The 22,354-nt window shown below is 44.5% G+C and overlaps 4 protein-coding genes across 8 annotated transcripts; 2 read left to right on the forward strand and 2 right to left on the reverse strand.

Moving 5' to 3' along the window:
* Nucleotides 1-585: 585 nt before the first annotated feature.
* Nucleotides 586-6,918, forward strand: LOC117567731 (uncharacterized). 3 transcript variants are annotated; one of them, XM_034247897.2, is made up of 2 exons: nt 586-921; nt 4,078-6,918. In XM_034247897.2, the coding sequence occupies exon 2, from the start codon at nt 4,086-4,088 to the stop codon at nt 6,630-6,632; it is 2,547 nt and encodes an 848-aa protein (XP_034103788.1). In that variant the 5' UTR covers nt 586-921; nt 4,078-4,085; the 3' UTR covers nt 6,633-6,918. The 3 variants fall into 3 exon arrangements, with proteins under 3 accessions (XP_034103788.1, XP_034103787.1, XP_034103786.1); XM_034247896.2 differs by lacking the exon at nt 586-921 and adding an exon at nt 3,204-3,530; XM_034247895.2 differs by lacking the exon at nt 586-921 and adding an exon at nt 3,808-4,011.
* LOC117567732 (liprin-beta-2) lies at nt 6,894-10,188 on the reverse strand. The gene is made up of 3 exons (XM_034247898.2): nt 9,553-10,188; nt 8,475-9,487; nt 6,894-8,413 (listed from the first exon to the last, which is right to left on the reverse strand). Exons 1-3 carry the CDS (start codon nt 9,784-9,786, stop codon nt 7,516-7,518), a joined length of 2,145 nt encoding a protein of 714 aa, XP_034103789.1. The 5' UTR covers nt 9,787-10,188; the 3' UTR covers nt 6,894-7,515.
* Nucleotides 10,189-10,356: 168 nt separating this feature from the next.
* Nucleotides 10,357-11,933, forward strand: LOC117567733 (vacuolar protein-sorting-associated protein 36). The gene is made up of 3 exons (XM_034247899.2): nt 10,357-10,592; nt 10,660-11,376; nt 11,434-11,933. Exons 1-3 carry the CDS (start codon nt 10,497-10,499, stop codon nt 11,815-11,817), a joined length of 1,197 nt encoding a protein of 398 aa, XP_034103790.1. The 5' UTR covers nt 10,357-10,496; the 3' UTR covers nt 11,818-11,933.
* An 83-nt stretch (nt 11,934-12,016) lies between these two features.
* Nucleotides 12,017-22,155, reverse strand: LOC117567960 (uncharacterized). Of its 3 annotated transcripts, none has more exons than XM_034248264.2 (7): nt 21,361-22,153; nt 20,066-21,244; nt 17,762-19,999; nt 16,974-17,211; nt 15,248-16,909; nt 14,463-14,693; nt 12,017-14,392 (listed from the first exon to the last, which is right to left on the reverse strand). In XM_034248264.2, exons 1-7 carry the CDS (start codon nt 21,394-21,396, stop codon nt 14,037-14,039), a joined length of 5,940 nt encoding a protein of 1,979 aa, XP_034104155.2. In that variant the 5' UTR covers nt 21,397-22,153; the 3' UTR covers nt 12,017-14,036. The 3 variants fall into 3 exon arrangements, with proteins under 3 accessions (XP_034104155.2, XP_051861638.1, XP_051861639.1); XM_052005678.1 differs by having other exon boundaries at nt 14,266-14,414; nt 21,361-22,154; XM_052005679.1 differs by lacking the exons at nt 12,017-14,392; nt 14,463-14,693 and adding an exon at nt 14,700-14,874 and having other exon boundaries at nt 21,361-22,155.
* Between the last annotated feature and the right edge of the window lie 199 nt (nt 22,156-22,354).

Here is a 22,354-nt window from a genome sequence, read left to right on the forward strand (position 1 = left end):
AAACACTACCTATCCACATAGTGGTGTGTACAATATTATATTTGAAAAATATTATAAAATTATTCATTGAATAAATACTAAACACAACAACCATTCTGTCTTTGATTGGCTCTGTAAGGTTTCGTTGGCTAGTGATATTGGGTGTTAACTGCTTGCTCGCTTTATGTGCACTGCTTCGTTAGCTAGACAATTCACTTTTAGACAATATACAATGCTTCTCAAACTGTAATATATGCAAAGGTCTTGTAATGATTTGTTTTACATTTATGCATCTTTTGAATGCATATTGTGTAATTTTGAATGCTTAATTTGAAATGTATTCTTAAATTGTAAATAAGAAATATAATTTAAATGGGAACTATATGTACAATATTAGAGGTATACAAATTTCAATTCTTCAAAAAATTTTAATATCATGGCTATTAATTTGGGCGACAACTCTGTTTGGCCAGAACAGCTGCGCGCGCATGCGAATTCGCGTCCGTCAGATGTTTTGCAACCGCAATCGCAGTCGCAGTCGCAATGTCGACGCCGCGAATAAATGTACGCTGACGCGCATTGTGGTACTGCAAAATGAAGCGGGCTTTTAGTTTGCGTGAAGAGAATTTCAAATTTGATATCATCTATTAGACACTGATGATGAATGTAGACCTTATTAAGAGAAATACACATATAATATTCACAGCCAATTTGTCTATTGAAATTTATTGATAACATAAGCAATTAATTTAATTGTGACACAATCGCATCAGACTAATGAATGTGCTGAGACTGAAAACTGAAGCTGAGGCTGTGATCGTGTTGTTGTGCTTCTGCTAAACTGTGCTGTGCTGAGCTGTTCTGTGCATGTGATTGTGCTGTTCTTTGAACTAACAGCGCGTAGGCGGCCAAAGTGGCAGTTATGGCCATAAATACAAATATGTACGTACCCGTAAGCAGGTATTGAATAAAAATGCTATTGAATGTCATTTATAAATATATGTATGTTATGTACCTACTACACACATTCATCATACTGTGTGCTAGTGTGAGTAGTATTCCACAACTGAGACAGTAGCAGCAAACAAATAGATGTGCAATATTCGTGCGTCAAACGCAAGGCGCAACTTCTGGCCAACAACAATCCACAACCTACGACTGAAAAGCCGCTGATGCTGCTGCTGTTGCCGTTGGCTGTTATTGCTGTTGCTGTTGCTGTTGCTGGTGATGATGGTGATGGTGATGTAAGCCCGGCTGTTGTCTGCGGTCTGTCTGCTGTCAGCTCGTAGAATGCAAATAGTAGCTCACTTTTTTAGCCAACTTCCATGCAATGCACACACTACTTTTGTAAACTGGCCCACCTACTATCAATGCTTAACTTTTCTGGTTAACTCACTGCATGTGCAAGTCTCAGTGGTCGCTGAGCTAATTTCGCATTACATTCCCACGGCATCAGAACTTTACATGTTTTCTAAGCTAAATCGTTGCTTTTTATATACATATGTATATAGTGAAAATAAATACTTTTGAATTTTGTGGACTAGTAAGTTATGTATATAAATATTGACAGAGAACATGAGAGATAAAAAGTAAGTCCAATTTATAAATAAGATTTATTTTAACGTTCATTTACTCTCAAACAATTAAAGCTCGGCCCAAGCAGTATTTATGTGGACTGCTTGTACTTCAATGCAAGCAGTGCACCAGTCGGCGGATAAATTAGACGTGCAATTTGAAGATCCTTCATTAAATGAGCTTTCATAAAATTAGAATACAATTGACATTAATTTATGAGCATGACCCGACAATATAAATAAATAGCGAGATAGGATTATGTTGCCTGCATTTAGTTGCATATCCACAAATGTCTATGAGTGTATTTTCGTATCGAATTAAACCACTATGACCTATATTCCGATGCGCGCCCGTATTGAAATTCAAAGCATGTGTATTGGAACATCCCGAAATAAATACACGCAAAGAGTCATCTATTTTGAGGGCATTTTTCCTTATCCGAAACTAATAAGCTGAGCGCTACACAAATACTCCTACTATGTCTCTCTTTGCACACACACATAAACACAAGCACACACACGGCCAATCACACCTAACCAGACGCAAGGCAAATCTGAGTTGCCCTAACCAGAAGTCTCGGACATTTAATGCTATTAATAAACGCCATCAACTGAGCGATCCACCTATGCGTAGCAGCATTACGAACTCGGGAATCGCGCACACCTTGAACAACGCAGCTGCTGTACATCTTACTTAGAACTAAGAGAATTATCTCAAACATAAATAAATGAGAATATTGCAGTGTAGATTACAGAGTGATCGACAAAGATATACCGTGTTTCCTGCATTGTGAATTAAAAAACTTACCAAACTTACTCGTTTAGCTGAAGACAACTAAACTATATAGGCAACGTCTGTTAGATGGCGCCACATCATAGTGTCTCTATGATTAATTAATTGTTGCAGTTAATTAACTATGCCTACGCCAAGCTTAAAACTATGCTGTTTAAATATTTATGAGGGTGAAGAGTGAGAATTGTTCTTTGCGCCTCAAAATCACTTAATTTGGATATCAATGCAAATCAACAATAAATTTTCCCTTCAAATTGACTCTGCAACTTGGAGGCTATGACAGACTAACACAATTTAAGCTGTTGATTTCCATTAAGAAATTCTTAGGTGTATGGATTGCGCAAAGAAAAACAATAGTAATAATGAGTTCATGAATGAAACGATCGTGCGGAATCGAAATGAATTTTCCACATTTTCTCTATATTTTCTTTTTATTTATTTTATTTTTTTGGCGTTACGTTATTGTCAGGTTCGGGGGGATGTGCTGCCAAGGAGGAGGGAAGGTTGGAATTTGTTGGTTTATGGCCGCAAAAGCAACGCGACGGCAACAAGTTGAATTTTTCTAAAAAATGAATACACGAAGAAATTATCTTCGTGTTTGGCGTTAAATACGGACACGACAACGCACCGCTGCCCGATGACTACTATACCTAGTACTATAACACACAAGCATGCGAAGAGCGGCAGAAGAATTTAATTTGATTTTCATTTTGGTTTGCTCAACAGCCACACACACACACATCCATGTCTATGTCCACGTCTACGTCCGCGCTATTTTCTTCTATTGTGTGTGGGGTGTGTGTGCTTTGCCTTTGCCGTTGCTTTTGCTTTTGCTGTTGCTCTCCGTCGCATCGCAGCGTCATCGTCATCGCCCCGTAACTGCGTCTGCGTCCGTCTCCGGCTGCGATCCATCTAAGGAGCATATTTTCAACAAAAAAGATGCTTTTAGTGACTTTCCCACAACTAGTTGAGTTTTGGATGTCAACACGATGTATTCTCGTACGCGTGCGGTGGCGATGCTGCGATTGCGTTAGCCGTTAGTTGTCGTTTCCGTTGCCATTTCGATAGGCGGGCGTAGCTGTTGGACTGACTCTCTGACTCAGGCTAAAAGTCAAACCATAATAATAATAAATTTAAAGAAAAAATAAAAAAAAAACAAACAAACAAAACAACACACACAAAAGGTAATATTTACAATACAATTATGGAGAAGAAAAATGTAATCTTAAGAATGAAATTCATGTAATTAAATACGTCGCCAGGAATTGTTGTTATCATGGCCTCGACTCGGTGTCCCTTGAAAATGCGAATCTTGAAATAGCCAAGTGTGTTTAAGCCATTTATGGGCATACTTTCCCCCCACGGGAATCGAATTTCACATGCACAACAACAAAATCTCAAAGATTTCAGAGCGAAATGCGTCGCTGTCTCTCTCTACGATTGTGTGTGTGTGTGTGTGTATGTGTGTGTGTGCTAGAGAGAGTGTGTGTGTCAGATACAGCGCCACTTGCCAGTTCGCAGAGCATTTAAATAGATTGCCCGCGGTGCCGCCAATAGAGACATAGACTGAGATATAGAGGCAGAGACAGAGACAGAGACGGATACGGATACGACGGAAAAGTGTCTGCCGGCGTAGCGTGCTTGACCAACGAAAACAAGCAAAGTGTGCGTGTGTGTGATCAACTTGGGAATACTGATTAATTCATTGTGCTTATCTCTTATCATTGGCAGTGAGGAGCATGCAGGATCTAACGCGCGAAGAGGCCATCGCCTTCAATGCTTGTGAGCCACAACACAACAACAACAACCACAACCACAACAACATCAGTAATCGGCACACAACAACTGCAGTCAACAATAATAAAGCACAAATGTGCACCAGCATGGTGGTGCCCAAGTTCCAGAAGCTCTCACATGACCTGCTTACCAACATCAAACTGGAGGTGGACAGCGGTAGCAACTTGGAGTCGGAATTGTGGCAGCAAACGGCAGTGAATGAACGTCTGCGTCTCGAGTTGAACAGCACAAAACTGCTGCTGCAGGGCTCCGATGATCCGCTAATCTCGCACGGAGCCAGCAACGATCCGCACGATGAGGATCAGGATTACCCCTTCAAGACGCTGCTGGCACGCAAGACCGAGGAACAACAGGCAGTCCCAGTGGCAGTGCACAATGGAGCACAATGCAGCACATTGACGAAGCAGCAGCTCAAGGCGAACCTGATGAACGGACGCAAAGTGCAGCAACAGCGATCACAGCCACTGGATGAATTCGCTTCATCGCCATCAGCAGCAGCAGTCTCTGTTGCGGTTGCAACACAGCGAGCCACACGTCAGAGCAAGTCCAAGAAACGTTCGAATGCCAATGGTGCCATGAAGCTGCGCTTCCATCATCAAGCTCTGCCCGCCGAATACGCTGCCCACTACGAGGCCACTCAGGGTCGCCAAGTGTCGGCGGCACGCACAATGCCAGTCGAGGCGCCCGTGGTCAAAGCGGCGCCACCGACCACGAATCATTCGCATGAGAATGTGCGCAGCTGGCTGCGCAAGATCGCGGAGATTCAGCGCAACGCGGAACGACAGCAGCAGGCGCAGGCCAACTGCAAGGAGGCCAAGAAGAGCACAGTGGCAACTGCGGTAGCCACCTCTGTAGCACCGCCTCCGCCGCCAGCTGTCACGTTGCTGGAACCGTTGCGAGAGGTGCCTCTTCCCAATCCGAAGCGGAGCGCCATGAAGTATGCCGATCTGCCGTACATGGGCGAGATCACACTGGACAACTACAAGCCCCGACGCGGACGCAAGCCCAAGAAGGCGGACATCTGTCATCTGATCTACAAGAACTATGGCACCATTATACCAGCGACACCAGCAACTGCAACCACAGCAACAACGTCGGCTCAACATTTTCCAGCTGTTGCTGATTTGAAGTCGACTCCGGCTTTGCTTTCCCAGCGCAGCGGACCTAACACACTTCCAGCTGCGGGATTTGTCAACCTGGTGGATGAGCCACTGAATCTGTGCATGCGAGATCAGTCCAGCGATCGCTACTCCATCTCTAGTGGGGACAGCGAGCGACCCTCCACGGACCTCAATGCAACAGCCGACTTTTACAGGCCAGAGGATAACAAGCCTTTCTCGCTGGAATTTACGGAGGATAAAAAGTCGAGAATCTCCGCCAAGCTGCTGCTGAAGCCGATGGGATTGTATTACCAGCAGATAATGGAAACCTGTCGCTTGGGTTTGCCCGTGGAGACCATTGAAAAAGACAATCAGCTAGCCCTTAAGATACCCATACCAAATGGATTCTTTGCCAACATGAATCCCACAGCACCAACTGCCGCTGCATCGCCAGCTGCCAAGCGAGAGCCGCTGGAACAGCAGCAACAGCAACAGTCACCAGAAGCGGTGACACCACCTGCCATGCGCAAGCGCAAACGCTCAGCAATCTTTATACCACCCATGCCCGCTGAACACTCGTCCAGCCCATCGACAGAGGTCAGCATTTGCAAGTTTAAATTTACGGGCGGTGCCAAGCCGACGTTGCAGGAGAAGAAAATGCTCTCTGTGGATGCGGAGGGCAATTATCGCTATTACAACGGCACCGGGGATCGCAGCATGCGTGGCTACGAGTTCATCTCCCGGGATCAGCAGCAACAGCAACAACAGACACAATCGCAGTCGCATTCAATATCCTCAAATGGCAGCAGTGACAACAAGCTCTACATCGATATTCCACCACCGTCGACGGATCTCAGTCTGGAACTGTTGCACATACCACCAGAGTCGCCCACCTCGTCACTGCTTATGTCCAGCAGTCTGGTGCCCGTTGAGCCGCAAAGCCCTTCCTGCTACTCAAGTTCGCACAGCCCCATGCGACTATCAACACCACATCCGGAGGACTATCACAAGCGCACCGAAGAACTGCCACAACGCACATTTTCGAGTCCAACTCCGGCTGCTGTGGTTGCCGCGACCAAGCGACGTTCATCGCGACGCTCCAAGCAACGCGAGAAGCTAGAGAAGACATTCAAGGAGAAGGGATTTCTGATACAAACGCAGCAACTGCAATCAGCTGAGGGAGCCACCTACTGCAAGTTCCGGCAGCTGAAGAAGTTTACGCGCTACCTCTTCCGCAACTGGAAGGATCATATACCCGAAAGCGATCTGGACAAGCATGCGGGCAAGGATAGCGATACACGTGTCATTGAGAATATGTTGGCCGGACAAATTGGTCTGGGTCTTGAGGGTTTGGGCGCAACCCAAACGGCTGCAAATCAAGCCACCTAAGTCGAATTTATAATAAGTCTAACACCGAAAAAGCACTGCCAAAGATTGATAGATTTACGAATTTTGGATTGTCGCGGATTTGCCAAAGACAATCGAAGTATGTTGATTCCGTCCATGCTGGCTGGAACGTCTCTAGTCGTTCATCAACTCTAGTACTTACTGTCATTATGTTATTATTGTTAACTAATTATGTACTTCTCACACGACAAAAAAAAAACACCAACAACAAGCCCATTCGAAATGAAATAACAATGGGGGAAATTAAACTTCCGTACAAAATGTATAAGGCGTTATTTACTTGTACCTTAGAAATATCCTTTGAATACGTACAATTAATGGTTAGTATATAATAATAATAAAAAAAAAAACACTCTAAATTTGTGCATTATGCCAGACTTTGGCTTTGTTTTCCAGATTGGTTATAGATGCTCATTCAAATACTTCAGTTCTCGTCAATATGCTTTTTCTTTTGGAAGACGTTAAAAAGTTCCAGTCTTCTTATGTTAGTATATAGAATATGTATATAAAAGTGCACATTTATCAAAATGTATACATAAATGTTAATTATAGTATAAATGTTGTGCGTTTAGCAACCTGCATGGTTAATACGTAATTGATCGTTTCGGGTTTTTCGTTATTTTGTTTTTTGGTCCTAATGCATATATTGCTTTCAGTGGGAAGTTAAATTCTTTTGCTAATACAGTTTATTGTCGTGTTGTTGATTAGTATGTCGGTATGTTTGGTTTTTCGTTATCGATCGGGGCAGTTTATCCGTTTCAGGGTCAGTTTCTGGCGTTTGCTTAAAACTAGATTAACAATATGTTGCGATATCCGCAATTATTGGCTTACATACATAGCTCTCCAGTGTCGCTCTTGCATCCGCTCAATTAGAGCTCAACGAGCCTTCGTGATCTTTTCCCGAATCCGTAGTAAAAGTGACTGGCACAACGGCATTCATGGGACATACTAAGTCAGTCCAATCGACTTCGCTCTGTCCCTTGGTACTCTTACGACGTTTCAATGTAAACTGCGAACGCTTTGGTGGCTTTAATTTGGCCGTAATCGTTAGTGGCAAATAGCCAGGAGCTGATTCGGCATCACGTTTGCTATGTATGATCAAACGTCCGACGAGCTCCTTGAAATGCATTGCCAAATGGCGACGAAGCAACGATTTACTCGGCGGAATCGAAAGTAAATCCGCGAGCAAATCAGCGTTGAATCGTGGCTCGTACAACATCAATGCACCATGGACACCAGCACCACGTAAGTTTGGTGCGTACTCCGACAAGTCGATGGTTTTCAACCACTCCATAACGCGGTGTGCAGTCCATAGATCAACACTCTCCTTATCTGAGCTAGTGGCTTCATCGTTGCTATCGTTTAATTTCGTGGAGCGGCGAATCAATCCCTCTGCGTCCCAGGATAAGCGCCTCATACACAAAATACCGCAGCGTAGGGATGCAATATGCAAGCATGAGCTAACATGCAGCTGCGAGAGGTCTTCGAGGGTCAAGCGATGTAGCATGCGACCATCGACTTTGGCCTGTAGGAAGTAGTCCTTATATTGGGGCAGACCAATGTCATCTAGCCAGCGTAGCACCCAAGCAGCATCCAAGTTGGCCGCTTTGAGTGTGAGCTCATCAAACTCCTTGCCTGTTATATCGTCAATGGCCAACAAGATTTTTTTGCGATGTAAAGGCAATTTAAGGTGAAGTTCACGCTCAATGTCCACGGGCGATGCGGTAAAGAAGCACACGCTTGGATCGCTCTTCAGCCACTTTCTGCAAGTAATGATATTCATAAATAATTTTGCTTTTGCTCGGAAATACAAAGAAGACTAACCTGCAATTATCTTGATAGCAGCCCAGGCCCATATGCGTCAGCCAATTGCACACTTCCTGTGCATTCCAGCTGCTGTAATGTTTGGTCGCGTCGCTAAACAGTGGCGTCTGAGCGCTCCATTCGATGCGACCGCCTGCTGTTGCTCGCGCGCCACCACGTCGAAACTCATCGGGTTCTGCTTGCTCCAGTGCAGTCAGTTCACAATTGCTGCTGTTGCTGCGTCGCAGCTTTCCCAATATATTGCGAATGCCACGCACAGACCGATCCCGAAGCTTGGGCGATGGTGTCATCTGTGATTGCGATCTAAAGCTCGAGTACATGGACATATCGTCACCAATTGGAGCAGCACCATCAACGCTCAGCACACTGTCGTCAATTAGAATTTGTTCGTTGGAAGCGAATGCCACATTACGCTGCTTCCCGCTGCTGTTGGCATTGACATCCAGCACACGGCTATTGTTATTATTATTGTTGGGTGGCAGACGCTGTTTGTTGGCTGCGCCATGTGAGCGTGGTAAACTATGAAATTGCGGCTTGATCTGATGACGCAAAGCCGAGGGTGGAGTTTTCGGTGCCATTGAACCATCAGCTGCGTATCCCTTTTGATTGAGATTTCCCATACTGCCATAGGGCATCGTAGTACTATCATTGGCATGCAGCTCGTTCTCACACTCCAAGGCAGCGCGGTGCAGTTTGAGTTCACTTAAGGCACTCATCAATTCCAGCTTTTGAGTCTCCAACGCCGATCTCGATATCATTTGACGTTGCAATTGCTCCTCCTTGGTGCACAATTGTTGCGACTTGTCAGTTAGCAAGCCTTCTAGTTCGATTATTCTGTCTGCCTGCTCGGAGACGCGTTCCGCAAGCATTTGATACTGCAGCGCCAATCCTTCCTTATCGCGTTGCAAACGTCGCATTCGCTCATCAGAATCCTGGCGTGGAATATGCGTTTCCAACCAATCGCTTATGATTGCCGCGGTTACGGGGTCAGGTGCTGGCGCCGCTAAGCCCACCTAAAACAACAACGATGCGACAGTAACTAATTGGTAGCGATTAAATCACAACTACACTGACTCACCTGTTGCAAAGCCAGCGCCAATGTCTTGGCTGTTGATAAAACATTTGTGGCCGAAATCAAGTTACGCTCACAAAAGCTCGTTAATGAGGCTGCCGTTGCTGCTCCCGGTATTATTTGAGCCTGTATCTGAGTTGTCGGACCAACGCTCGCTGTTGTCGAATTTGAAATAATGCCATCCATTTGTTGCAATGCTGCCTCAAGCATTTTGCTTGCCTCGCTGGCTGTGGCTGTCATAATAATTCATAAAATGAATATTCAAAGCTTTTACTGTTTGTTGTAATCCGTATCCGGTGATCGATGTAAGGCAGAATATTCAATTCTCAATGCGCGCACACTGCTTCATTATTATTACATAAGCCCGTCAATTTAGGCACGTCATTTTTCCCGTTGGAAAAGCCAAAAAGCGTTTATTAATAAATTTATCACAAAAAAAACAGCACGAAAACACAGATTTCCATCTGTTGCTGAAAATTTTGCTATTGGAACAACGTGACCGCATACCGAATTGCAAAATATACTAATATTTGTCGGAAATATTTCGATATATCGTGTTTACTATTTATAGCTCGTACACTTTATCACGCATATTGGTATTTGTAAGTAATTTTATCTAAATCCTTATTTTATGTAAAAAAATCTTATTGAAGTTTAACACTTCAATAAAAACAAATTCAAAGAAAGAAGACGACTACGAACTTTTTTTTTTTTTTTTAACTAGTACTTATAATAACGCACATCTTTTTCGAAAATTGTTCCGTCCCTATAAAAGAGTGACCAATATAGTAATTAGATAAGTAGTATATTTTGTACATCAAATACCATATTTTGAAATCCCACTTACGGTCACCCTGGCCGTGAATCAAAACTGCCATTTAGCTCCAATATTGTGATATATAGTAATCCAAAACAAAAACAGTAGTAACTAAAGATTTAGTTAGGAAACTATGAATCGCTTTGTCTATGAGCAAGCCCGACTTGTGGAAAGCGAATCCTTTGTTAGCCGTGACCGTAATGTGAAGATTTACGATGGTGACCAAAAGGTAGCTCACATCATCACAGCACTCATTAATTATTATTCACTTCTCCTATGACGCCATTTGCTTACAGACGGATTTCGAGGATGGAGAAGTGGTGCTAACTACTCACAGACTCTTCTGGGGACGCCCTGGTGAGATAGCTCGAGCAGCCGTTACACTTTGCTTGCCACTTAGCTATGTGTTGTCACTCAGCGAAGAAGAAACTACCTCAAATTTCTTTGGTCGCAAAACGCGTATTATAATGCATCTGCGACCACCAGACGTCAACAAAGCACCTGGTCCTTTGGACACAAGTCGTGCGGCTCATATTAAGCTTTCGGGCAAAAACGGACTAAGCGTTGAGTTTCACAGCGCTCTACGCGAAACATTGACGGCAAAGGTTTGGGAAATTTCACTAACCAACGAGACAATACTAAAGAGTCCGGCACCCTTGGGCAATGTCAACGATCGCTTGGCAAGAATTCAAAAGCGCACTGGTATTGGTGGCATAGAACGTCATCTGGAAGCGAAAGCCAAGGCAACAGATGAGAATATAGCGCTCGCGTTCCAGGATCTCAGTGTTCTAATGGCCATGGCCAAGGATATGGTTGGAATATCGAAAAGTATTAGTAGCAAGATACGTGAACAAAAAGGTGAAATATCTGATGACGAAACAGTGCGATTCAAGTCATATCTGCTCAGCCTAGGAATTGATGATCCTGTAACTCGAGACAACTTTACCAGCAATACAGCCTACTTTAACAGCTTGGCACAGCAGATTTGCGAGATGCTATTGGACCCCATTGAAGTAAGTAATAAGCAATCTTAGTAATAATGAATACTAAATAATCTGCTTTTGATCCAGGAACACGGTGGCATGATGTCGCTGGCCGATGTCTATTGTCGTGTCAATCGTGCTCGTGGTCTGGAGCTTCTTTCTCCAGAGGATCTGTTGCATGCTTGTGAGCAACTGCGTGGACCAATCAAACTTCGTCGTTTTCCCAGCGGAGCAATGGTCCTGCAACTCGAATCACACGATGACGAACTGATTGCCATTGATACATTGGAGAAAGTTACGGCGGCCGAGTCTCTGGCAGTGGAGGAGCTGGCCAAACAACTGGGCATTTCGCTTCTTTTGGCCAAGGAGCGTTTCTTGGTGGCAGAGCGATTGGGAAAAGTTTGCCGTGATGAGTCCGTTGAGGGTTTGCGTTTCTATCCCAATTTATTGCTTGAACGCAGCACTGGCTAGCCGGACACTGATAATGTATCTCAGCTAATATCAGTTTATGTAATAAATGTTTCTGTTGTCTTCATTCGTAAATATAAACGTGGGTTCGGCTGTGCAGTTCCTAAATTTGTAGCACACATTTTGTAATTTGATACATACATAGTAGTACTTTTATATTTGATTTATTAGAAGTCTTTCATGGATGCATTTTACTTACTATCCACGACATCGAGTGACTTTTATCGGCGCTTTAATTTCAGTTCTCTCGAAAGTAAGTATCGTTTTTTTTCTTTATGTCTTTAAACGTAATCAGTTTTTGCTTTATGTATACTTTAAAAGAAAAAGATTCTACGTCAGGTATTTAGATAAGCAGTTATTGAATTGAAGTTACATTTATGTTAATAGGTAGTTAATAGCTTATGCTGCTTTTTCAGATTGATCTGTATTACTCGTCTTATGTATTCATATATTTAAAATTTTTGCTTCTGTCTTCATTTTCTGGAGCTGCTCCAGATACGGACTCGTACGCAATTCCAGCCTTGACTACCTGGTTCTCTTTTCTTTTATCGTAACATTTATAATTTTTTAGGTAGTACCATGTTTTCTTTCTTAAATCACATTTATTATTATTATTAATAATATTAACATTGAGTAAATTATTCTTGAGTGTATGCGTGTGTATAGTTGGGGGATCTCTGTTTTTTCTTTCATTTCCTTTTTATAATTTACGTTATTTTATAGGGTATTTTGTATTATATAGGCATTTTTGTTGTACAGCAAAAGCAAACGATGCCAATTACAATTACAGCAAAAGTCGTAACATAATTAAAATAGTTACTTAAATAAATTAGTTCATGCTACAAAAAACAGGCTCAGTTAAAAAAATAAACAAAATATGTATTGTATAATCGTATAATTTGTTGATCGGAGCTAGTTACCTTCAAAATGGTAACTATCTCATGCCTATTTACTTTCAATTTCGTATTACATTGCGCTATTACAAATTAATTTCAATTTGCAATTTGGTTTGCATGACTTTAGCGTTCAATTTTTTACATTTCTTTGTTTAAGTTTTTGTTTCGTTTGTAAAATGTAAATTGCAGTTGGAAGTACGAGTACTAATTTGTTTTGTTTAATTTGTTGGTTGTTATATTGTTTCGCAATACAAACTAAAATTATTCTTTTTATTTTATATAAAATTAAGTTAAGCATTTAAATAATAAGCAATAATCATAATAATAATTGTAGTAATATTAATAATAATATAATAATTGTAATAATAATCATAATAGTACAATATGCATATGTATGTATATTTATATTTAGATTGACGTGAACCATTATAGTGGTTCACATATTTGTAACTAATCCAAATCGTAATAATTAGCCAAGTTTCTCTTTTACAATCAAATTTTACAATTTTTGTTTTTCATCTTATTGCTTTCTGTTTTGTTTTCTTGATTTTGTTTTGCTTTATTTTCGTTAGGGGGCCATCTAATTGTAGGGCCTTACGTTTTTAGGCTTAAAGTTAGCACGCAAGCTTATGTAACTAGACTTAAGGTGTAACAAATTGGAGTTGGAGAGCCAAATTGATAGACATTGTTGACATGGCGTTTCAGCGCACGATTATATATATATAAATGTATACATATATATATATTTGAAACAATTATTATGTACAATTAGATAAATATTAATTAATAAGAGCTTTACACCTAATTCGTTTTGTAATTTTTTGCAGAGTACTCTGCAAATGGGGGACACTTTAAACTTAAGCGCAGACGCAACTCCAGCTTATTGAGAGGTCTTTTTGCATATTGTATTTAATGAGCTGCTATATGTCGATTGATCACATACGGCTTCAGCATCATCTTCATCTCGGCAGCAGCATCATACGTTAGTTTAGTCCACATAATTGATGAAATTTATACTAACGATTATACACATCGAAATACATGTAGATATATGGATAAACAATGTATGCTACATAGTAGAGTGCTATTTAAGTTGTAACCATAAACTATAATATCATGCAAATACACAACGCGTAGCCTTATTACTTGTCTTCTCTCCTCAATGAACTCAATTAACGAAAAATGAATAGTGCTCCTGTATGGTTGATTGCACACTTCAGTAGTTGTATTTTGTGTGTTAGCAAGTACTGGGCCCATTCCATCACATCACATCAACTCGTATAATTAGGGGCTATTGGATATTGGCTTGGAGCTTATTCCCTACATTTATTTGGACACATCGGTGGTCGATCGCCGTCGATTGACGGCTGCCTGTTTTGCTGCCGCCAGCGCTGAGAGTGTGCGTTGATTGATGACAGCAGCACTGGTGGCAGCATTGCGTCCAGCGATTTGAATGTGCTGCACTTGCTGATGCTGCACCTGCACCTGGCTGGGACTCGGCAGTGTTTGCGATGAGGCCGAGGCAGTGCCCTGGTTGAGTATTCGATGTTGTTGTTGTGGTTGCTGTTGTTGCGCTGGCTGTGGTTGCTGCGTCGACGCCTTGACTGTCTTCAGCTGCAACTTTTGCGTTGACATCACAATCGGTCCGGCACTCAGATTTGTGCTATTGCTAACGGCATTGGCTGCATTAAGATGAATTGAATTCTAATAAATGTGTAAGACTGACAAATCTAGCTAATCGAACTGACTTACCATTCACGGGCGTTGTGGCAATCTTTAAGGTGGAGCCACCGATCTGGCGTTGCGTCGTGAGCAATTGCCTGTTACTGGCCATCTGTTTGGTGCCCACAACCTGAACGTTGCGTGCTCGCGGCTGCATTGCTGCGGAGGCTGTTGTGGCAACGACACCCACACCACCAACACCGCTTGAGGTACGTATTGTTTGAGGATTGATTTTCTGTACGCCAGGACCGACTATTTGAGCTGCAAGCAAAGAGAGCAGAACGAGTGTGCGGGGAGATTTTTTTGGTTGTTTTGTTTTAGGTTACAATGAATCTGCTGTCTGTTTGTTCGGTATGGTATCAAGAGATGCTAACGAAGCGCCACCGTTAGGCCACCAGCTATAAACTATAGCGGAGCCTGGTTAGACGGAGACGCCTTCAAACTGATGGCATATGAGTTAGATACAAGGCACATAAAAATGTTTTAGTTTGAGATGAGTTTTGGATCGAAACGATTGGTGTTAACATGGGGTTTGTGTAAACGTGAACGAGAACGAGAAACGAAACAGAGAACAGAAATTGAAGTTGAGAAAACAGAGAACAGAAAAAGAACACAAATTAAGCAAGTTCAATAAATAAAATAGAATAAAATACGAAAAAAAATATATATACTTATAGAATAATGCGAGCATCATTTAAGGACAAGTTCGAGTTCGATCTCTCTGCTCAGTCTCTAAATCGCTGCCAAAGTCGGCTCCAGCAGCACGCATTGCACACGCATTGTAAGCAACGACTGTTTCTACTTGGCAAACTCACCAATGGGTAGCGTGAGCATGGCTGCTGTGGCGCCTGTGCTACTGGCATTGCCGCCACCTCCAGCGCCTCCAGCGCTGCCAGCTGCATTGTTTGTGATGACCACCGTTTGTGTCCCAGCCACCGTCGACGGCAGACTAACGATTGTGCCCGTGGGTGGTGCATGTTGTAGTTGCTGCTGTTGTTGTTGCTGCTGCTGTTGTTGCTGAGCAGACGGTTGCGTTAATGTTATCGTATGGGGCAGCTGCTGTTGCTGCGTCGACACGGGCACCGAGACGAGCACACTTCGCTGCTGGGGCTGCGCCTGTTGTAAAGTTCCCGTTGCATTGCCGCCTCCAGCCGTGACCTGTTGCTGTTGTGGTTGTTGCTGCTGTTGCACTTGCACAGGTGCATGCAGATTGTTGCCAGAGAACTGCAGTGAAATGGGCTGAGCGTAGCCGGGTATCTGCACTTGAACATTCTGCAGGCCAGTAAAATTGGAAATGGCTCCTTGCAGCTGCGACAGATTGATACCCTGCAGATTGAGCGTGGTGGTTGTTTGCTGTTGCTGCTGCGGCGACGCAGACGGCTGCGGATGCGGACTAGACATTGGCGAGTGTATCGATGACGGGGCGGGTGAGTGCACCAAAGTCTTGGTTATGAATTGCTGCTGCTGCGTCGACTGCGCCTGTTGTTGCGGCGACATGTGTGGCATGGCCACAGCCGATACTGACGACACATTCGAGGTGACATTGCTCAGCCTATCGAGCAGCACTTGATTCTGATGCGTTTGCGATGACTGCGAATGATCCGATCCAGATGGCGAGGGCGTCGCTGCGTTCGTCAGCAGCGCATTCAGCGTGCCGCTGCCACCGCCAGTCGATGACGCTAGATTCGTGGGCACTGCAAATCCGCTGGCATTCGAAGCGTTCGAATCGCTGCCCGGCGAAGGCGCCGCCATGCCCACAACAATTGCATTTGGTGGCGCCGTTGTGCTATCTCTGCGCAGTGTGCTCAGTATGCGCTGCTGTTGTTGCTGCTGACCCGAATTGAGTATCTTGAGGCTGCCGCAGACGCCGCCCGTGCTCACTGTATATGCGCCATAGCTGGTGGTGGGATTCGTCATGATCGCTGGCGGCGAGGCGAGCTGTGATGCCAGTGCAGACATGGACACGCGCACCGTTTGATTACCATCGCCGCCCTGCTGCTGACCCTGGGCTTGAGCCTGGTTCAAATTCACGGCTATCAGATTGCCCGCGGAATTGGTGCGAAACGTTGTGGCTCCACCGGCGCCCACAATGTTGATCTTGCGATTGGTGTTCAGCAGATTCTGCAGCACTTCGCTCGATGGCTGTTTGCGCTGTGTTGTGACCAACGTCGGTGTGCCGCGTGTTGTCTGCACATAGGTGGCCGTTGTGGCATCCACGGAGTTGGGCGCATTTGGCTGCTGATGCTGCACCAGTGTCAGCGTCTGCTGTTGCCCCGTCGCCGAAGTAGTAAAGGTGCCACTGGCCACAGGTGTGCTAGTCATGGCAGCTGGAGCACTGTTTAGCAGATTGAGTATGGACGCATTGCTCGAATTCTTTAACGTTGTTGTCGTCACATTACCGCTGTTGTTGTTATTGCTGCTATTGATCGTTGTCGTCGCATTGTTGTTGCTGTTACCTGGAGGTGTCGGCGTGCCAGCTGTTAAATGGGAAAGAGTCAATCTGTGTTTCGAGTACCTTGTTGATTATGAAGTGTAACTTACAGTGCGGATGCGGATGATGTTGTTGCTGCTGGTATTGATTGGCAGAGTTCATGATACTGGTCACTATGGCATTGATCGCAGGATTTGGATGCACCGACGAGTTGCTGTTGTTGTTATTGTTGTTCATATTGTTATTAGTTGCGGCAGTTATTTGATGCTGCTGCTGTTGTTGTTGCTGCTGCTTCTGCAGCAATTGATGTTGTGTACTCACAATCGGTGCAGCCTTCAGCTGGGATTGCTGTGCGGAAAAAAGAGAGTGAAATTTGATGTAGATGAATAATACCATTTTGTATTATTAAAATGTGTATAATACTTAAAACACTATAAACTCTTGAATTCTGTAATATCAACGGTCTGACATACTAAATATACTGATATACTATTATACGAAAGATATACCAGCTCTGTTAAACAAATGAAAATAAATATATTCTTTAAAAGTTCAGTATCAAGTCATAAATTCAATTCGAATTCACACACATTTTTTGAACTTATATAATGCTCATATTTTTGTTGTTTGATAGAATCTAATCGTAGTCTAGCATGATAAGCAAAACCGAATGATGACTTAACCATTCAAGTTCATATAGAGTTCCATTTACCCAAAAGATACTCTATTTATAGATCATTACAGTTTTAGTTCAAATAGAATGAATAACTATCTAAAATATCTGATTGTAATATATAAATATTTTTTGATATTTCTGGCGAATCATTTCTTTTTAACATCTTGCCCATTTTTTTATTTTGTAGTAAGCAAACTATATATTCATTGCAGGTGTACTTACGAGAATTGGCACATTGGAGTTGAGCTGGGCACGCAATGCGGAATTGGCGCCAATGGCAGTGTTCAGCTGAGCAGTTGTTACTTTCTGCTGCTGCTGTTGCATATTGGCTGGCTGTATTGTGATTCCTGAGTGCTGCAGCGTTGTGGCCAATTGCTGTTGTTGTTGCTGCTGCTGCGGTTGCTGCTGGACCAACACTAGCGAGCCATTGCTTAAGCTCACCTGGTGAGTGGTCGTATTGGAAGCATTGCCGCTAGACGTCAGCAATTGTATATGCTGTGACTGCTGTTGCTGTTGCGGGTGTTGTTGCTGTTGCGTCGATTGCTGCTGTAAAATGCTGTTGTTGCCACTGACGATTTGCGTCTGTTGCTGCTGCTGTAGTTGCAATTGACCATCAACGTTGAACTGCGCTGCGGCAATTGGTTGCTGTTGTTGCTGGCGAAAGTTCTGCTGTGCGTTGATCGTCGTGCTGTTGACTGTCTTGGCCACAAGTTGTTGTCGGGGAAGCGGATGCGTTTGCGCCACATGATGCACTGTCGCCGGCAATTGTTGAGTGAACTGTGCCTGTCGCTGCTGCTGTTGTTGTTGTTGCTGCTGTTGTTGTTGTTGCTGCTGCTGTTGTTGTTGCTGCTGCTGCTGCTGTTGTTGCTGCTGCTGTTGTTGCTGCTGCTGTTGTTGCTGCTGTTGTTGTTGTTGCTGTTGTTGCAGCAGCAAACGCTGCTCATTCGTCAGCCCAGTGTGGGTAACAATTGGCACATGTCCGGGTATCAGATGCGTAATCTTAACAGCCTTGCGTCCCTCCTCAGTGAATATCTCGCGGAATTGCTGAATGTAACGATTCGCATGGACCCGCGTGCCCAATGCAAAGCGACACGATTCGCCGTTGCGCTCGCCCTCGCGATAATCCCGATCCACATACAGTTCGCCGAGGTATTCCGCATCAGAGGGACGCTGATAGATGGACAACTTGATGTGGTACAAAGCGCGCCGACCCTCGCTCGCTTCTCGCTCCGTCTCCAGCACGTACTCCTCGATGAGCTGCGGCTGAAAGTTGTGGCGACAGTTGGGCTGACAGCCCTCCTTGCACGCATCGCTAAACTCGTTCAACGGCTCAAAAGTCTTGGCGTATTTCTCCACACTAATCACATGCTCGGGCACCTTTATGTTGGCCGGATACTCGATACACGGCGGCCGTATGGGCCGTATAACTTCAAGCGGCCGTCGCGGCACCTTCGATGTGAATGAGGAGAGCATGGCGCCCACCAAGGGATTGTTGCTAGGCGCGGTGGCGGGCGTGGCATTTGCTGTGCTGCTGCTAGAGCTCCGTGGTCGCTGGCGTAGACGGGTGAGATAGTCGCACAACTCGAGACCCTTGTGATGTGTGAACTGATCCAGTTTGCGCTTGCGATTGATGGCCACCTGGGTGAATTTGTTCATCTGCCGTCGCATCTCATGCGAATTGAAGCGTTGTCGTTCGTGCTGTGCGTTGATCGCTTGCCGTCCAATGCTGGGATCTGGTTCGAGGCACAGCGGCTCGGCGGTGGCCAGCACTAGTTGACTCTCCAGCGCCAGGCGATCCTCGGCGGTGGCGGCAGCGCAACCCAGCAGACTGCCCAGCTGTTGCACGTCCGCAAAGAGCGTGGCATTGCTGGGCCGCAGCAGGATGTGTTTCATATCACAGATATTCGTAGAGGTGGCAAAGGTCTGGCGAAAATCGCGTATTTGCGCAATCACACAGCCCGCATAGAAGACGCTCGGTTTGGCATACACACGCGATCCCTCGCTGCCATCCTGCGGCGAATTCAAACTGACCGTCTCCGCACTGAGTAGATCCATGAGAAACTCGGGCAGCAGCTCCCGATCGATGCACTGCAACAGCAAATCATTCTCATAGGGCCAACGCAACACCTCCACCAGGCCATAGTTTGAGGACACCGGTTGAGTGGCCGTTGCTGTTGTTGTTGCCGCATCGCCATCGCTGTCGGCCAGCCGCGACTTGGCACTCTCGGCCAGCGCCTTATTGCGACTAGTGCTGCTTTTGTCGGAGGTGTTTTCATGATAGTTACTGCTCGATTCGGTGACAATCCAATCGTTTGTCAGCGGATTAAGCACCACTTGCTCGTCATAATGCAGCGCCAGAGAGTAGCCCTTGTTGCCGGGATACAGGTTGACCACAATGGTGTTGAGACGCTCGCATTCCACCAGGCGTTCCAGGATGAACGAGCGACTGCGCTGCTTTAGCTGAGAAAGAAGCACATTTGAATGATATTTTTATGTGAAGCAACAACAATGCTATTCTAAACTTACCCCCGTTTCCGCAAAATGATTGAGGTCATTGCCGAGCAGCTGCAGATAGAGTTCCTTGATCTTGTCGTGTATGTTGAAGAACTTTGGCGTCGCCTCTCGCTTGCTAGAGTTCGAGTTGGAGGATGTGGCGGAGGTGGTGCTGAGCGTATTGCTGCCAATGCTGTTGGAGCGAGCTGATGCAGACGCTAGAGCTGCATTGCGACTAGAGGAACTGCTCTCCTTGCTGTTGCTGCTGCTACTGCTGTTTTTCTGTCGTTTGCTGGGCGACGATGTAGGCGATGACAGCACATGATGATTATGCAGCTGATGATGCAAGTGATGATGATTTTGGTGATGACTGGTGGTGCCGCTGCTGCTGCCCGACGAAGCGTTCGAGCTGCTCGACGCTGGTCGCCTATCAGCCTTCTTACTATTGTTATTATTATTATTGTTGTTATTATTATTGTTATTATTATTATTGTTATTATTATTATTGTTATTGCTGCTGCTGCTGTGCGATTGCTGCAGGTGTTGAAAAATATGCGAAGTGTTGGAGGGCGTGCTATTGTTATTGTTGTTGCTCAAGCTGGAATTAATGCCCGGCGGCGTGGACAAGAGCAGGTCAGGAACTACCGGCGACGGTGACGTGATCGAATTGAAGTTCGATAACGTCGTTGTGGACGAGGAGCACGATGATGGCGATGGGGCTATCGTAATTGCCGTGCACGGCAATCCACCACTCGGCGTTGTGGCAGCCAGCGGCACATGCGATTGCTGCTCTGTGAGTATGACAATGTTGCCGCCGCCCGCCGGTAAATCCGTGGGTGAATCATCATCGTCGAAGATGCAGATTGGCGGTTGCGCTGGTATCTGAGGTATCGCTTGCAGCAGACTTGTCTCCAGAAACGATTTGCTACTGGTGGGGAAGCTAACCGTAACTGGAGCAGAGGAAATCTGCTGCTGCTGTTGCTGATTGTTGTTGATGGAGAGCGTGGGAGAGCATGCGGCCTGCAGCACTGTGTGCAACTGATGATACGACTGCTGTCCCAGTTGCTGTTGCTGCTGTGTTTGTGGCTGGGGCGAACTCTGCGTCGCTTGGTAAACGAATTGCTGTTGAACAGCGGCGTGCGCCAATCCTTGGGCATTCGCATTTAGTGGATTGTCGCCCTTTAGCTTCTTAAGCGTGTCATTTATGATGAACTGCAAGCGGCGATAACACAAAGAAAAGAATAAAGAAATGCGCCCAAAAATGAGTTGCGACATGTGAACGAATTTTTTTTTGTGAGAAGGGGAGGGGAGGGTGAAGAGCTACTTACGTCTGCTTCTTGACATGATGAGTCCAAGCTTTGCATTGTGCCAGTGGAGAGAGGAGTACGTCAAAGACCCCAGTTCCTGTTCCTGTTGCAACTGAGAGCCAACAACACAACAACAACAAGAATTCAGTGGCCGACGACGACGACATTCAAGTAGCCCAAATCCAAGAACGAGAACTGTACGAGAGCTGTTGCAGTTGTAGTTAGGCGCCTCCCCAGGACCAGTTCAGTTGTTTTCATCGCTCCTCCGTGCACTTGCAGGTGTCTGCCTGCCTCTCTTTGACTTACAACAACTTCTTATTTCGTTTTGTTGTTGCTGCTGTTGTTGTTGTTGCCTTTGCTTTGCTTTTTTTATGCGTTCGCGATTCGCGTTTGAAGTGTTCAATGTAGTAATTTTGTGTTTAGGTTTTAAGCATTGTCATGCGAATTGCGCCTTTTTTGCACACACTGTCTTTGAATATTGTTATTGTTGAGTTTTCATGCGCTTTTCCTTCCCCAAAAAATGTAATTTCTTCACTCTTTTTCTGCTGCTGCTGCTGCTTTGCGTGACATTTTCTCTTCGCCTTCGCCCCTCTTTCGACGACGGACGTTTTTTTTTTTTTTTTGGCTTTTTACACACACACAATTACGAGCTGCTCGCTTTAAACTTTACGCATGCACCACAACGTTTACTTAAACTCATTAAGGAGCTGCTAAAATGCAATGTTTTTCATTTGTTTAATGTTTTTTTGTATGTTTTATGCAGAAAGTTTAGTTTTGCAATGGTACGTTCTCGCCGAATACGCGTACACACTGGCAGCCAATCATTGTGTTATCGATACCGATAACTTTACAATATGGGCATGCAGTCATGTTCGCAATTTTGAATTAAAAACCCAAAAAATGCAGTTGGCATACATTTATTATAATTTTCTATATTAAAAAATATTGTTCTTGTAATTAATGCGATTGGTAAACAAATATTTATAGCACAGCTGCACAAATATTTTGTTTACTT

Source organism: Drosophila albomicans, chromosome 3, assembly GCF_009650485.2.
Source record: "Drosophila albomicans strain 15112-1751.03 chromosome 3, ASM965048v2, whole genome shotgun sequence".
NCBI classification, from domain to species: domain Eukaryota; kingdom Metazoa; phylum Arthropoda; class Insecta; order Diptera; family Drosophilidae; genus Drosophila; species Drosophila albomicans.

Excerpts from the sequence above, each read along its gene's own strand:
- LOC117567731 (XM_034247897.2), top strand. The coding sequence starts at position 4,086 with ATGCAGGATCTAACGCGCGAAGAGGCCATCGCCTTCAATGCTTGTGAG.
- LOC117567732 (XM_034247898.2), bottom strand. The coding sequence starts at position 9,786 with ATGACAGCCACAGCCAGCGAGGCAAGCAAAATGCTTGAGGCAGCATTG. Across the intron at positions 9,488-9,552 it reads TGGCGCTGGCTTTGCAACAG|GTGGGCTTAGCGGCGCCAGC; the intron begins GTGAGTCAGTGT and ends TTGTTGTTTTAG. Across the intron at positions 8,414-8,474 it reads TGCTATCAAGATAATTGCAG|AAAGTGGCTGAAGAGCGATC; the intron begins GTTAGTCTTCTT and ends CATTACTTGCAG.
- LOC117567733 (XM_034247899.2), top strand. The coding sequence starts at position 10,497 with ATGAATCGCTTTGTCTATGAGCAAGCCCGACTTGTGGAAAGCGAATCC. Across the intron at positions 10,593-10,659 it reads TTTACGATGGTGACCAAAAG|ACGGATTTCGAGGATGGAGA; the intron begins GTAGCTCACATC and ends ATTTGCTTACAG. Across the intron at positions 11,377-11,433 it reads TGCTATTGGACCCCATTGAA|GAACACGGTGGCATGATGTC; the intron begins GTAAGTAATAAG and ends CTTTTGATCCAG.
- LOC117567960 (XM_034248264.2), bottom strand. The coding sequence starts at position 21,396 with ATGCAAAGCTTGGACTCATCATGTCAAGAAGCAGAC. Across the intron at positions 20,000-20,065 it reads ATCATTTTGCGGAAACGGGG|CTAAAGCAGCGCAGTCGCTC; the intron begins GTAAGTTTAGAA and ends CTTCTTTCTCAG. Across the intron at positions 17,212-17,761 it reads ACTCCAATGTGCCAATTCTC|CAATCCCAGCTGAAGGCTGC; the intron begins GTAAGTACACCT and ends TTTTCCGCACAG.